This window comes from Scyliorhinus torazame, chromosome 10 (assembly GCF_047496885.1).
Source record: "Scyliorhinus torazame isolate Kashiwa2021f chromosome 10, sScyTor2.1, whole genome shotgun sequence".
NCBI lineage: Eukaryota > Metazoa > Chordata > Chondrichthyes > Carcharhiniformes > Scyliorhinidae > Scyliorhinus > Scyliorhinus torazame.
The window spans coordinates 45,721,106-45,736,149 of NC_092716.1; the positions used below are offsets into that span (position 1 = coordinate 45,721,106).

The 15,044-nt window shown below is 46.6% G+C and overlaps 1 protein-coding gene across 1 annotated transcript in view; it reads left to right on the forward strand.

The window, feature by feature from the left end:
- Positions 1 to 15,044, forward strand: part of spire2 (spire-type actin nucleation factor 2) — a 112,812-nt gene that overhangs the window by 13,500 nt on the left and 84,268 nt on the right. The window contains exons 2-3 of the mRNA XM_072518061.1: positions 5,239 to 5,343; positions 6,950 to 7,361. Coding sequence (XP_072374162.1) covers positions 7,076 to 7,361 — 286 coding nt within the window. The 5' untranslated portion in view covers positions 5,239 to 5,343; positions 6,950 to 7,075. The remainder of the gene's footprint in view (positions 1 to 5,238; positions 5,344 to 6,949; positions 7,362 to 15,044) is intronic.

Sequence of the window (15,044 nt, forward strand, 5' to 3'; positions counted from 1 at the left end):
GCCCCCCACCGCTTAGCCCACCCCTCCTGGGCATCGTGAACCCTGCCAGCAAACACCCCACCGTGGACCCCATCAGCGACCTCCCCCAGCCAACCAACCCCGGGGGACCCAAGTGCTACTTATGCAGACAGTCAAAACACCCCCGGCAGCGCTGCCCGGCGCGGAGCGCACTCTGCAAGGCCTGCGGGAAGAAAGGACATTTTGCTGCTGTGTGCCAGGCCCGCTCGATCGCCGCTATTGTACCTGCGCTCCCCACGTGCGACCCGTGGGTGCCGCCATCTTCCTCGCATCACAACACGTGCGGCCTGTTGGCGCCGCCATCTTCCCCGCCTCAGGACCCCTGCTCGTCGGGCACCTCATCGGAACGCTCATCGCCAGCAACTGCCGCCGACCAGCCACGTCTGGCCACCGTCACGATCGACCAGTCCCGACCGCACAACCTCGCGAGCGCGTCGACGACAGTGAAGGTCGACGGGCACAAGATATCCTGCCTTCTAGACTCCAGGAGCACTGAGAGCTTCATCCACCCCGATACGGTAAGGCGCTGCTCCCTCACGGTACACCACGTGAACCAGAGAATCCCCTTGCCCTCCGGATCCCACTCCGTGGCGATCCGGGGGTATTGCACCGCCACCCTCACCATCCAGGGCGTAGAGTTCAGCGGCTTCCGGCTCTACGTCCTCCCCAACCTCTGCGCTGCCTTGCTACTCGGCCTGGACTTCCAGTGCAACCTCCAGAGCCTAACCCTGAAATTTGGGGGGCCCCTACCACCACTTACTGTCTGCGGTTTCACGACCCTTAGTCGACCGACCTTCCCTGTTTGCGAACCTCACCTCGGATTGCAAACCCGTCGCCACCAGGAGCAGATGGTACAGTGCCCAGGACAGGACCTTCATCAGGTCTGAGGTCCAGCGGCTGCTGCGGGAAGGTATTATCGAGGCCAGCAACAGCCCCTGGAGAGCCCACGTGGTAGTGGTGAAAACTGGGGAGAAAAACAGGATGGTCGTTGACTACAGTCAGACCATCAATCGTTACACGCAGCTCGACGCGTACCCCCTCCCACGCATGTCTGATATGGTCAATCAGATTGCACAGTACATAGAACATAGAAAATACAGCACAGAACAGGCCCTTCGGCCCACGATGTTGTGCCGAACCTTTGTCCTAGATTAATCATAGATTATCATTGAATTTACAGTGCAGAAGGAGGCCATTCGGCCCTTTGAGTCTGCACCGGCTCTTGGAAAGAGCACCCTACCCAAACTCAACACCTTCACCCAACACCAAGGGCAATTTGGACATTAAGGGCAATTTATCATTGGCCAATTCACCTAACTCGCACATCTTTGGACTGTGGGAGGAAACCGGAGCACCCGGAGGAAACCCACGCAGACATGGGGAGGACGTGCAGACTCCGCACAGACAGTGACCCAAGCCGGAATCGAACCTGGGACCCTGGAGCTGTGAAGCAATTGTGCTATCCACAATGCTACCGTGCTGCCCTTGAGAACAAACAAATCTACACTATATCATTTTACCGTAATCCATGTACCTATCCAATAGCTGCTTGAAGGTCCCTAATGTTTCCGACTCAACTACTTCCACAGGCAGTGCATTCCATGCCCCCACTACTCTCTGGGTAAAGAACCTACCTCTGATATCCCTCCTATATCTTCCACCTTTCACCTTAAATTTATGTCCCCTTGTAATGGTTTGTTCCACCCGGGGAAAAAGTCTCTGACTGTCTACTCTATCTATTCCCCTGATCATCTTATAAACCTCTATCAAGTCGCCCCTCATCCTTCTCCGTTCTAATGACAAAAAGGCCTAGCACCCTCAACCTTTCCTCGTAAGACCTACTCTCCATTCCAGGCAACATCCTGGTAAATCTTCTTTGCACCTTTTCCAAAGCTTCCACATCCTTCCTAAAATGAGGCGACCAGAACTGTACACAGTACTCCAAATGTGGCCTTACCAAAGTTTTGTACAGCTGCATCATCACCTCACGGCTCTTAAATGCAATCCCTCTGTTAATGAACGCGAGCACACCATAGGCCTTCTTCACAGCTCTATCCACTTGAGTGGCAACTTGCAAAGATGTATGAACATAGACCCCAAGATCTCTCTGCTCCTCCACATTGGAGTACCGGGTCTTCTCGACAGTGGACCTGAAATCTGCCTACTACCAGCTCCCTATTCGCAAGGCGGACCGCCCGTACACCGCGTTTGAAGCGGACGGCCACCTTTACCACTTTCTTAGGGTTCCCTTCGGCGTCACTAACGGGGTCTCGGTCTTCCAACGGGAGATGGACCGAATGGTTGACCGGTACGGACTGCGGGCCACGGATAACGTCACCATCTGCGGCCACGACCAGCAGGACCACGACGCTAACCTTTCCAAATTTCTCCACACCGCCAAACTCCTCAACCTAACCTACAACAAGGAGAAGTGCGTGTTCAGCACGAACCGATCAGCCATCCTCGGCTATGTGGTTCAGAACGGAGTTCTAGCGCCCGACCCCGATCGCATGCGCCCCCTCATGGAACACCCCCTTCCCCATTGCCCCAAGGCCCTCAAACGATGCCTGGGATTCTTCTTGTACTACGCCTAGTGGGTCCCTAACTATGCGGACAAGGCCCACCCACTCATCCACTCCACCGTTTTCCCACTGACGGCCGAGGCGCACCAGGCCTTCAACCATATCAAGGCCGACATCGCCAAGGCCGCGATGCATGCGGTCGACGAGACGCTTCCCTTCCAAGTAGAGAGTTATGCACCAGACGTCGCTCTGGCTGCCACCCTCAAATAGGCAAGCAGGCCCGTGGAATTCTTTTCTCGCACCCTCCATGCCTCCGAAAATCGGCACTCCTCTGTCGAAAAGGAGGCCCAAGCTATCGTTGAAGCTGTGCGGCATTGGAGGCATTGCCTGGCCGGCAGGAGATTCACTCTCCTTACTGACCAACGGTCGGTTGCCTTCATGTTCAACAACACACAGCGGGGCAAGATCAAAAATCATAAGATCTTGAGGTGGAGGATCGAGCTCTCCACATACAATTATGAGATTTTGTATCGCCCCGTAAGCTCAACGATGCCTGTCCCGAGGTGCATGTGCCAGCGCACAAGTGGACCGGCTCCAGACTCTGCACAACGCTCTCTGTCACCCAGGGGTCACCTGCTTTTATCATTTCATAATGGCCCGCAATCTGCCCTGCTGCATCGAGGAAGTCAGGGCTGTCACCAGAGACTGCCAGGTGTGCGGAGTGTAAACCGCACTTCTACTGGCCAGACCGTGCGCGCCTGGTGAAGGCCTCCCGCCCCTTTCAACACCTCAGCGTGGACTTCAAAGGGCCCCTCCCCTCCACCGACCGCAACACGTACTTTCTTAATGTGGTCAACGAATATTCCAGATTCCCCTTCGCCATCCCATGCCCGATATGACGTCTGCCACCGTCATCAAATCCCTCAACACCATCTTCGGTCTGTTCGGTTTCCCCACCTACGTCCACAGCGACCGGGGATCCTCATTTATGAGCGATGAGCTGCGCCAGTACCTGCTCAACAGGGGCATTGCCTCAAGCAGGACGACCAGCTACAACCCCCGGGGAAACGGGCAGGTGGAGCGGAAGAATGGGACGGTCTGGAAGGCCGTCAAGCTGGCCCTATGGTCCAGAAATCTCCTGGCCTCCCACTGGCAGGAGGTCCTCCCCTATGCCCTCCACTCCATTAGGTCGCTCCTGTGCACTGCGACTAACAAAACTCCTCATGAACGTCTCTTTGCCTTCCCCAGGAAGACCACCTCCGGGGTTTCGCTCCCAACATGGCTGGCAGCTCCAGGACCCGTTCTCCTCCGCAAGCACGTGCGGCTCCACAAGGCGGACCCATTGGTTGAGAGGGTACAGCTACTTCACACGAACGCAGGCCGATCCGTCCTCCCCTTGGTCCCACCCGGGGATGAAGATGAGGTCGACACGCTCCCGGAGTCACCGATGACCGAACCGACACCTGAATCACCACCAGAACTGCTGCGCTCGCAACGACGGATAAAGGCGCCCGATCGTCTAAATTTGTAAACTCTTTCTAAAATTATAAACAACCTGTATGTAAATAGTTTTCCACCACCCCCGCTGGACTCTTTTTATTTTAACAGGGGGTGAATGTGGTAGTCACCACTGTTGTATTGAATGTACTGCATTCGAGGGTATTACGGTAAGGCCCTTGTACTACAGGTACGGGGGTAGATCCCTGCCTGGCGGAGTATAAATGTGTGTGCTCTCCGAGCTGCAGCCATTTCGGCAGCATCTGCGGGAGGCTCCACATCTCTGCGTAATAAAGCCTCAGTTACTCTCTACTCTCGTCTCGTCATAATTGATAGTGCATCATCCCCATAACCCAATAATCCCACCTAATCTTTTTGGACACTAAGGGGCAATTTAGCATGGCCAATCCACCTAGCCTGCACATCCTTGGACTGAGTGAAGAAACAAGAGCACCCGGAGGAAACCAACACAGACACGGGGAGAAAGTGCAGACTCCACACAGACAGTCACCCGAGGCTGGAACTGAACCCGGGTCCCTGGAGCTGTGAGGCAGCAGTGCTAACCACTGTGCTGTGAAGACCAGGGGTCTTTATAACTGAAGGTCGTGACCCACGGATAGGTCACGGGCAGGTTTCAGGAGGCGCGTGTCACTTGGTCGTGGCGTTCCTGATCTGGGGAGGAACACCCAATGGTCGTGACCGGCTTTTAAAAATGCCAACCGAGATTGTCGGTCATCCCACACATGTGTGCCGGATCGAGCAGTGCACAGGCCCGGAGCCCAGTGGGGTGGACCGCCCCCTCCCGATGTCAGCGCACTGTCCAGGGCCCGTTTGTTTCAGCAAACGACCAAGTCGTCCCATTTGAAGCGGTGACAGAGAGCTGGTCACGTGCCCCACATGTGTACGTGTTCCGGGCGCGAGAGAAATTCCTCCATTTTGCAGCTGCCAGCAGTGCTCGTGTGAGCTCCAGGGCTTTTGGTGAACAGCCCATGAAGAAGAAGCTGAAAACAGGAACAAAGCAGCATAAAAATTATTACTTGAGGTCTGGGTTATTAATTGCTCCACTGCAAATCACAATTCCAAGTTCATGTGTGTTATATGCAGGGAGGCACTGGAAAAAGTTTAAAACCCTCAAACATTCCAAAGACATTTGAAGACTAAGTATGGCGAGTTTGAGGACAAACCTCTTTATATTTTTCAGCGGATGCAGTGAGATCTTAAATCGTCAGCTGAAGTCATTATCAGAAATGAAACATTGAATAACAAAGCAAGTGAGGACCAAGCAGGCTCACCTGTCACATTAAAGGTAAGTGAAAATGGTGGGTCACAAAAGGTCGGCCAGTGAGGGTGCCAAAGGTCAGCCAGCGTGGGTCGCGAAGGTCGGCTGGTGTGGGTCCCGAAGGATGGCCTGTTGGTAAAAATGGGTCTGGGGAAAAAAACAAAAGTTTGAACCATACTGTGTAGAACTTTACCCACTGTCTACACCGTTACCCACCAATGTACACCTTTACCCACGTGTTCATCTTTATCCAACATGTACATCTTCACTCACCATGCACATTTTTACCCACCGTGTACACCTTTACGTACCGTGTACACCTTTACCACTTTCTACATCTTTACCCACCGTGTACACCTTTACCCACCGTGTGCATCTTTACCCACTGTATACACCTTTACCTACCGTGTACATATTTACCCACCGTGTACATATTTACCCACCGTGTACATATTTACCCACCGTGTACATATTTACCCACCGTGTACATATTTACCCACCGTGTACATATTTACCCACTGTGAACATCTTTACCCACCGTGTACACCTTACTCACGTGTGCATCTTTACCCACCGTGTGCATCTTTACCCACTGTATACACCTTTACCCACCGTGTACATATTTACCCACTGTGAACATCTTTACCCACCGTGTACACCTTACTCACGTGTGCATCTTTACCCACCGTGTGCATCTTTACCCACTGTATACACCTTTACCCACCGTGTACATATTTACCCACGGTATACACCTTTACCCACCGTGTACATATTTACCCACCGTGTACATATTTACCCACCGTGTACATATTTACCCACCGTGTACACCTTTACCCACTGTGAACATCTTTACCCACCATGTACACCTTACCCACGTGTGCATCTTTACCCACCGTGTGCATCTTTACTCAGCTGTGAGAAATCTTTCAAACTATATGATTAGTTCACTCTGGTGTAAATTTAATCTCCCCAGGCTTCAAGTAAATAATTTTAAAAAATTATTTCTGAACTAATGGGTGCAATATTCTCCTATTTGCTGAACTTCTCAAGCTTCAAGACCAGAAATTACAAAAGTCTTGCAAATATTTTACTGCCTTTCACGTCCCAAAATACAAAATAACATGAAGTGAGTCAAACAGAAATGCCACAGAATGAGGCTGTGTTTTGTCTGCTGTACCATACTCCTCACCCTTGATTAGGAACCTCAGATTGGAAGGGTTTTTGTATGTGTGAAAGATAGGCGGGCTGTGAAGAGTGCAGTGGAAGCAGACTGTTCTTAGCTGTGTTTGGGAAAGGGGCGGGGGTGGGATGGACATTCTCGCCAAGTGCAATCCAAACACTTTTCGCTTTCACTGTCTCGGAATATATTGCTGGGAATTTTGCCCTGGGTTATAAACATGCTGCCGTTGATGTTCACAGTGTTTCTGTTATCAGCAAGACACCCAGCCCAGCCCAGTCCACCCAGCCCAGTCCAGTCCACCCAGCCCAGCCAAGTCCAGCACCAACACTGGGGGGTTTGTTTTGAGGGGAGAGCTGCACTGTACTGAAAGCTGAGCCTCCTGCCCTGGCTTTGCCTATGTGTTGTTAGTGCTTTGACCACCTCTCTCTGCTCCTGTTTGGCTGTGTGTTGCAGGAGGCTGTCCTCAAGCAGGGTGATCACATGGTGCCGGCTGATTGACACGGCGAGCTGCAGGACTCTTTCGCTGTTATGGCAACCTGGAGGAAGGTTGGGCAGTAAAATGAGAAAGCGGCGGGGGAGATGGCCAGGTCGGGCAGTGACGGGGAGCCGCAGCAGCCAGTAGCCGGCTCGGCCGATGGGCTGGAGCCGCAGGTTTTGTCCCTGGACGAGGTGCTGAGAGCCTACAAGCAGCCGATCAATGAGGAGCAAGCCTGGGCGGTGTGTTACCAATGCTGCCGCTCCTTACACCGAGACTGGCCCCGGGAGCAGCAGCGCATTGGCCGCATCAGGGAGCTGGATGCCATCCGACTGCACCGGGATGGCACCGTGTCCCTGTGCGGCCAGGAGAAGAGGGCATCGTTGGCAGGTGAGGCAGTCCCCTCCCCTCCCTCTACCACTTCCAGCACCAGGGGAAACATCACCCACAAGTTTCCAGTCTTATCACTTTCTTCTCGCCTTGCCCCCATTCGAACCACAATTCCATACCATAATTATAGTTAGCCAACTCCGGCAACACCGAGAAGGGGGTCTCCAAGTTCCATTAGCCAGTTGTAATTGCTGACTTCTAGACACTGCACCCGACATTCTTCACCATCACAATGTATACTCGCCTTGAACACAATTCTTCTTAATGCAATCCATGTATATACAAATAACTAAGAAAATTTTCAATTGTACATCTCCCGTATTTTTATAGACATCAATGCAAAGAGTCATTAAAATATAACTGATTTCAGGATATCTCAATTCACATAGACTTTCTAATATGTGCAGCCCACTTTTCCACCTGTTCAGATGTTGTTGCTTCATTTAAAATGTTTCTGCTTTTGAAACTCTAGATTCTTTAAATTCCAGGCAGGGAATTTTTTATTCTTTTTTTTTAATTTAGAGTACCCAATTTTATTTTTTCCAATTAAGGGGTAATTTAGCGGGGCCAATCCATCTACCCTGTATATTTTTGGGTTATGGGGGTGGGACCCACACAGACAAGGGAATAATGTGGAAACACACGGACAGTGACCCAGGGCCGGGATCGAACCAGCTCCTCAACGCCATGAGGCAGCAGTGCTAGCCATTGTGCTGCCCCAGGCAGGGATTTTTTTTTTTATAAATCATGAACCATTTCCTCAATTAGCCGGCAATAAAAATTCAGAACTTGAATGTTTGAAATCAAATTGTTTTCCTCTCATCAGTTAATATAACTTATTGCTTTCATGTTTTGAGTGATGCTTTTTAGAGTATCCCGAGAGTTGTTGTCGGGACTAGCACTTCTTCAGAAGTTAGCCAGATGTGATTCAGACAATAACGTGCTTCAAGAGGTGTCTTGCAGGGAAGTGTGAAGCAATTACCCAGTCATAGGGTCCTCGCAATATTTTTGAATGTAATTGGAGCTACTTGAATGTATTGCACTTACTTTCACTTAGTCATTAATCTTGATTAAGCATAGCTTTGGACTCGAGGGTGATGGTGAACTAATGGGTCTTCCACTTAAATGAATCCAGCTAGACTCAACATTTTAGCAGGAGAATTCGGAGCTGCCCATTACAGTTTGCAAACTTAATTGTCACATTTCACAAATAATAATAAAAAGATAAAATACTTAAGGTGCTGGAAATCTGAAGTAAAAACAGAAAATGCTGAAAAGTTAGCGTGCAGGTGACCAAGCAATTAGAAAGGCAAATCCCGTCATTGCGAGAGGAGATGGGAGTACAAGAAAAAAAGTTTGCTACAGTTGCTCAGGGTTTTGGTGAGACCACATTTGGAACATTGTGTGCAGTTCTGGGCTCCATAATTACGAAAGATATACTTGTATTGGAGGTGGTACATTGGAGGTTGTCTAAATAGGACAATCTCCTCTTCCCAGGGGTCAATAATGAGAGGCTAAATAAATTGGGTTTATATTCTCTGGCATATGGAAGAATGCAAGGCGACCTCATTGAAACCTACAAAATTCTGAAGTTGCTGGATAGGGTAGATGTTGAGAGATTGTTTCCCCACTGGCCAGGGAATCTAAAACATGGGGTCCTTGTCTCGGGATAAGGGGTCGATCAAGGGTTGTCAACCTTTGGATTTTGCTACCCCAGAGTGAATACATTGAAGGCGGGGATGGACAGATGTTTGGTGTCTCGTGGAATTAATAACTATGGGAGGACACCGTGGTTAGCACTGCTGTTTCACAGCACTAGGGACCCGGGTTCAATTCCAGCCTTGGGTGACTGTGTGGAGTTTGCATTTTCTTCCCATGTCTGCGTGGGTGTCCTCCAGGTGCTCCGTTTTCCCCCCCCACAGTCCAAAACAGGCTATGTGGATTGGCCATGCTAAATTTCCCCTTTGTGTCCAGGAATATGCAGGTTAGGCTGGGTTACGGGGATAGGGCAGGGGAGTGGGCCTAGGTAGGGTGCTCTTTCAGAAGGTCAGTGCAGACCCGATGGGCTGAATGGCCTTCCTCTGCATGGTAGAGATTCTATGGGAGCAAGGCAGGGAAGTGGAGTTGAAGCCCAAGATCAGCCACAATCATCTTGAATGGCTCAACGAGCCACATGGTCTACTCCTGCTTCGATTTCTTATGTTCTTCTGCATACCCAGCAGGTCAAGCAGCACCTGATGAAAGGACATCCCCACCTAAAACGTTAACTCTGCTTCTCACTACTGATGCTGTCTGACCTGATTATTTCCAGCATTTTCTTGCCTATCCGCTGAGTTCTTAATCTCCACTGTGCTGCCGGCCAAGTAGAAACAACTAAGGGGTGTGAAGAAAATCCCTGGCACACTGCCATACCCTTCTTACAGCCAGTTCAAGTGTTAATGGCAGATAACTGTTGGGTTCTTATTCACAGTAGCTGGTGCATTAGTTTGAAGGTGTGGGAGGAAAATCAGTAATTTATAGCCTTGCAATTTTACAAATCAAAATGTAATTATATTGAATAGAACTCTAAACCTAATTTATACAACACTCGCCCTATCCTGACAAACCCTATCCTGACAAATGCTGCATAGGTTTGCACCGTTAGGAGCAGTTTTTGTTCCAATAGCCTCCTGAAAAACAAAATAAACTTTTATCATTTATTATGTGGTGCACTGCAAAATACTGATGCAACATCCATTACACGAGAGAGCCCTAGCAAAACTGGAGTCGATGGGAATCAGGTTGTGGTTGTTGGTGGTCAGTCATCACTACATCCAAATGAAGCAAGATGTGGACTAGCAAGGCTTGGACTGTCAAATAACATTGACACCACACAAGTGGCAGGCAATGGCTATCTCGAATGCGAGAATATAATCTACGTCCCATGATGTTTAATGGCATGGCCATCCCTGAATGCCCCACTGTCATCATACTGGTTGTTACCACTGACAACAAACTGAGGTAGCGATTTAAATGCTGAGGCTAGAAGAGCAGGTCAGAAGCTGGGAATCTTGTGACCAGTAACTCATCTCTTCATATGCGTGCCCACGTGCACGCACACACTGGTGCGCACACCAGCATGCGCACACCACCACACATAATTCTGGTGGAACAGGAACCCTTGAATTTCAGACCCATGGTTTCAATCTCAGTTGACTACCTCTTTGCCTTGTTGAGACTGAACTTCAGTGTGAAAGAATGGATAGTCAGAGGCTTTTGGATAGTCAGAGGCTTTTCCCCAGGGTAGAGGGGTCAATTACTAGGGGGCATAGGTTTAAGGTGCGAGGGGCAAGGTTTAGAGTAGATGTACGAGGCAAGTTTTTTACGCAGAGGGTAGTGGGTGCCTGGAACTCGCTACCGGAGGAGGTAGTGGAAGCAGGGACGATAGTGACATTTAAGGGGCATCTTGACAAATCCATGAATAGGATGGGAATAGAGGGATACGGACCCAGGAAGTGTAGAAGATTGTAATTTAGTTGGGCAGCATGGTCGGCACGGGCTTGGAGGGCCGAAGGGCCTGTTCCTGTGCTGTACTTTTCTTTGTTCTTTGTTCTTTGAGTGCGCTCCGTATTAGTTGGAATTGGCTTTTAGCATGGGGAATTTAGTACTTAAAAGGATTCTCAAAATTCTGCCCTGTCAGTTTTACTGAGAAGAAGGGGAAGTTAATTTACAATGGAACAATATTATGATGTGTGTGTGGTATGTAATTTGTATTTTATAAATTGGTATTTTCCTGTTAAAGTCAAATACGGACATGCAAATAGGTTCTGTGAAATTATCGATATTGCAGTTTAAACATTGAAGGATTTTTAATGATGCACGAGTGACCAAACTTGGTTACCCACAATTCTTTAATCTACACCCTCTTTCAAAACGGATACTGCAGACAATCACTTTCTTGTTTCTCTTATCTCAGTCAGAGTTCACTGTCCACCCATAAGTTCATCAAGAGGTGTTAATAATTAGAAGAAACTTTTAATTTATACACCAACTGTCACCGTCAATTGTTTGTAAATCACACACAAATATCTGACATTGGTGGACACCCACCACCATAAAATTAAATAGGGTGCAGTTTTTTATATTGTATTAAAGTAATATTTGCATAATGAACAGAGCTGTCTATTAATTACATACAAAGAACTATCTGCAAGCACAGGGGATTTTCACAGTACTTTATTGCAGTGTTAATGTGACACCTTATTTACTTGTGACACTAATAAAGATTATTATTATAAGAAATTAGTGGAGACTGAGAGGATGCTAAAATTTCCCTTTTAGTGTCCAAAGGTGTGCAAGTTAGATGGGGTTACGGGGATAGGTTGGGGGAGTGGATCTAGGTCAGGTGCTCTTTCAGCGGATCGGTGCAGACTCAATGGGCCGAATGGCCTCCTTCTGTACTGTAGGAATTCTCTGGACTATCAGGCTTTGAGCTGTTTTGTCAGCATAAGTGGGGCTTAACTATTGTATGCAATTGTGAACATTTTGCTAGGAGCAAAAAAATTATCACAAGAAGGTCTTTAATAATGGCAATCCACTGTATATGTGTAGATTCATTGACAATCGGCCAAATGTTTGCATTTCGATATCCACAGTAAGGTGTCATGTGAGAGTACCTTTAAGAAATGGGTGTTTAAGAAATGTACCTTTAAGAAATGGGTGATTATCAGTGATGTCAGAGTGTGGGTGGAGCTGGGCTGTCTGTCAGCTTTTTACTTTCGTTTTAGGCTGTTTGCTGCAGGGTGTGTTTTAGTTTTGTTTTCAGTGTTGGAGCTGAAGCCAGACAGAGCAGGTGTACTGTTGATCTCTCTGCCATGAAAAGACTATCTCTTGATCATTTGATGAATTCAGAATTATAAATATTTTCAGTAGTGAATGTAAACCTGATTTGCTCCTGTTAAAAGGTGTTACTTCTGTCTTCTGGATGTTGTTTGGGAAGTTATTAAGGATTACTTAGTGTTGTATTCTTTGGGGGTTGTATTTGAATTGATGGTTGCTAAGATGTTCACTGTATGTTTCAAAAGGTTAACTTGAGTTCACAGAATAAACATTGCTTTGCTTTAAAAATTACTTTTCCATTTCTGCTGTACCACACCTGTATAGTGGGCAATGTGCTCCCTATACCACAAAGTTGTGGGTCAGGTGAACTCCATGATAGACTTTGGGGTTCTCTAAACCCTGGTCCATAACAAAGGTTAGAATTTTGGCATGCAGAATAAATAAACCAGCAGTAGTTGCTTCGCAACTGGGGAAGCAACAAGAGAAGCTTTTACGTTTTAGTTTGGCTAATTTGATTGCAATTGAAGTTAGGTAGTGAGAGGAAAGGCAGTTCTATTAGAAGCAGTTGGTTTAGAAGGCTAGAGAGGGAACGCCTCTCTCCACTTTTCCAGAAGAAAAGCCATACATACCATGGAGTAATGGTTAAGAAAAAGTGCAGAGATCTGCAGAGCAGGTTGTTAAGAAAATAGAGAAATGAAAAGAAGTTTCCAAGAAATCTGTGTTTAAAGGTACTCGACTAGAGAACTGTTCAGTAAAGACAGACTGGGCTGAGACACCAGAAAGATGTCAGAATAGATTTTCAGGTTTCTACCATTTTACTGCGGCCCGTGGAGCATGAGTTGAAATAACTGTGGAAATCGGTGGCTAGATCTAGGAGTTTGTGTAAAAGCAGGAAAGATAAAGGAAACCTGAAAGAAGAGGTGTAAAATCGAGGCCAAAAGAGAAAATGCTGGAAAATCTCAGCAGGTCTGGCAGCATCTGCAGGGAGAGAAAAGAGCTAACGTTTCGAGTCCAGATGACCCTTTGTAAAATCGAGGCTTGGATCCACTGTTAAATGTAGAGCGGAAGCTTTGCTTGGTTAAAATAGTAATTTGTAAAACCTGGTCTGTATTTCAGAATGAAAATGGTTGAGGGAAAACAGGAGTGCGGTTTGGAAACTCTCACGTGACAATCATCTCGGGGGGGGGGGGGGGGGGATTCTGAGAAGTCATTCACATGGGGTTCAGAGTGGAGAGTGTATTTGCCCACAGTCATCTTGTGTACTTAAAAGGGACTTTGTGTCAATGAGACCATTGTAGATTAAGATGTACTTTGTAATCCGTGTTAATCCTAAAATCTGTGTGTAATTGATAAGAGGGGAGGAAAGACATTGTTTAATAAATGTTTTTTTCTTGTTGTTAAAACTAGTTCGCAATCCTGTGACTCTGTTCCTTCACATTTTATAAAGAAAGTAAAAGTTACGGTCTTTTGAGCCACGGTTCCATTTTGGAATCTTACATATCACAAGGGACCTAGATCCTTCTGATCAGTGGCTATCAATTAATTTAGGAGAATCTATGATTCATGTGTGACAGCAACAATGTTTGAACTTTAGAACACCTTTTATAAGATGCGGAATTAATTTGTTGTACTTGTAATCTGAATTTTTTAAAAAATTTAAAATTATTTTGAACAATTATTAGGGCAATCCTTGTATAAAAATGACAAGAAAAGTTTATTCCATTTGTAAGGAAGACCTTATTACTGTTACCCCCTCAGCCGAGATAGCTTTCTCATGAATATAAACTGTCCCACGCTTGAATTAGTTATGCTTCATTTTAGGTTTGTTTATATGGACCTGCTTCAAACAGCAACTTTACATTCCATCGCATATTTTTTGCTTGGACTAAGTTAGTAATCTTGGATTGATGAGCACTTTGAACAGTTATTGTTATGTGAGCCAGCAACTTTGCACTTAGTTCCTGCAAAACCTGTTTTCTATAATACGTCACACGTTCCTGGGAACATTATTTTACACGAGGAAACATTGTGATGTTTATTCATTGAATAGTAATAACTATTGGTCCTGTGCCATTTACAATTTTTAAATCCTTATCTTGAATCTTAAGTCGGCGAATATTTGTCATTGTGCACTTTTGAGTTGGGACAATTAATAAGATACTCTGGGAATAAGCCCTTTTAACCAGCCGTATCCTCAACTATTTCTGTATAAGCAAAATATGAAGAGGGACTGCAGAACTTAATTTATATTCTCCAACCAAACTGCCCAGATGATAAGAAAGAAAAGTTCTCCATTTTGTATTATCAGAGTATGACGTTAAATGCAAATCTCATCCCATAGTCTTTATATAATCTGTTCATACTACAAAAGACTAAAAATTAAATGTTAATTGAAATTTAGGGGTCACATTGATAAGTTGAAAACTGTGCCTGTTGATTTAAATTGATTTTTTAAATTGCCACCTGTAAAACCTTGAAATATTTGATCGATTCCACCTGAAGCATTGAGAAAGGCCCCAAGTGTAATCAGACTAAGAACTGATGTACACCGTTCTGGCTCGAATTTCGATCATTTGCTCCTAATCATTGCCAATGCAAGTGCTTTGCTTGAGCATTTGTATATATTTTGTGCTTTTAATGCTAATTTTTCACAAAGGCTTGTCATACTAATTTTTAAAAATTTTAACTTTATTACCACAGATTCTTAATTAAAAGTTGCCATTTCTGGCTTTTCTGCATAATTTGGACAAAAACTTTCCTCAAATGCTCCTGCTTGAACAGGACACATACTCTAAGCAGGGAATGCTTGACAGCATTAAGATGTTTTAAGAACAGGAAAGCAATAAGCGAGAGAGAATATGATTG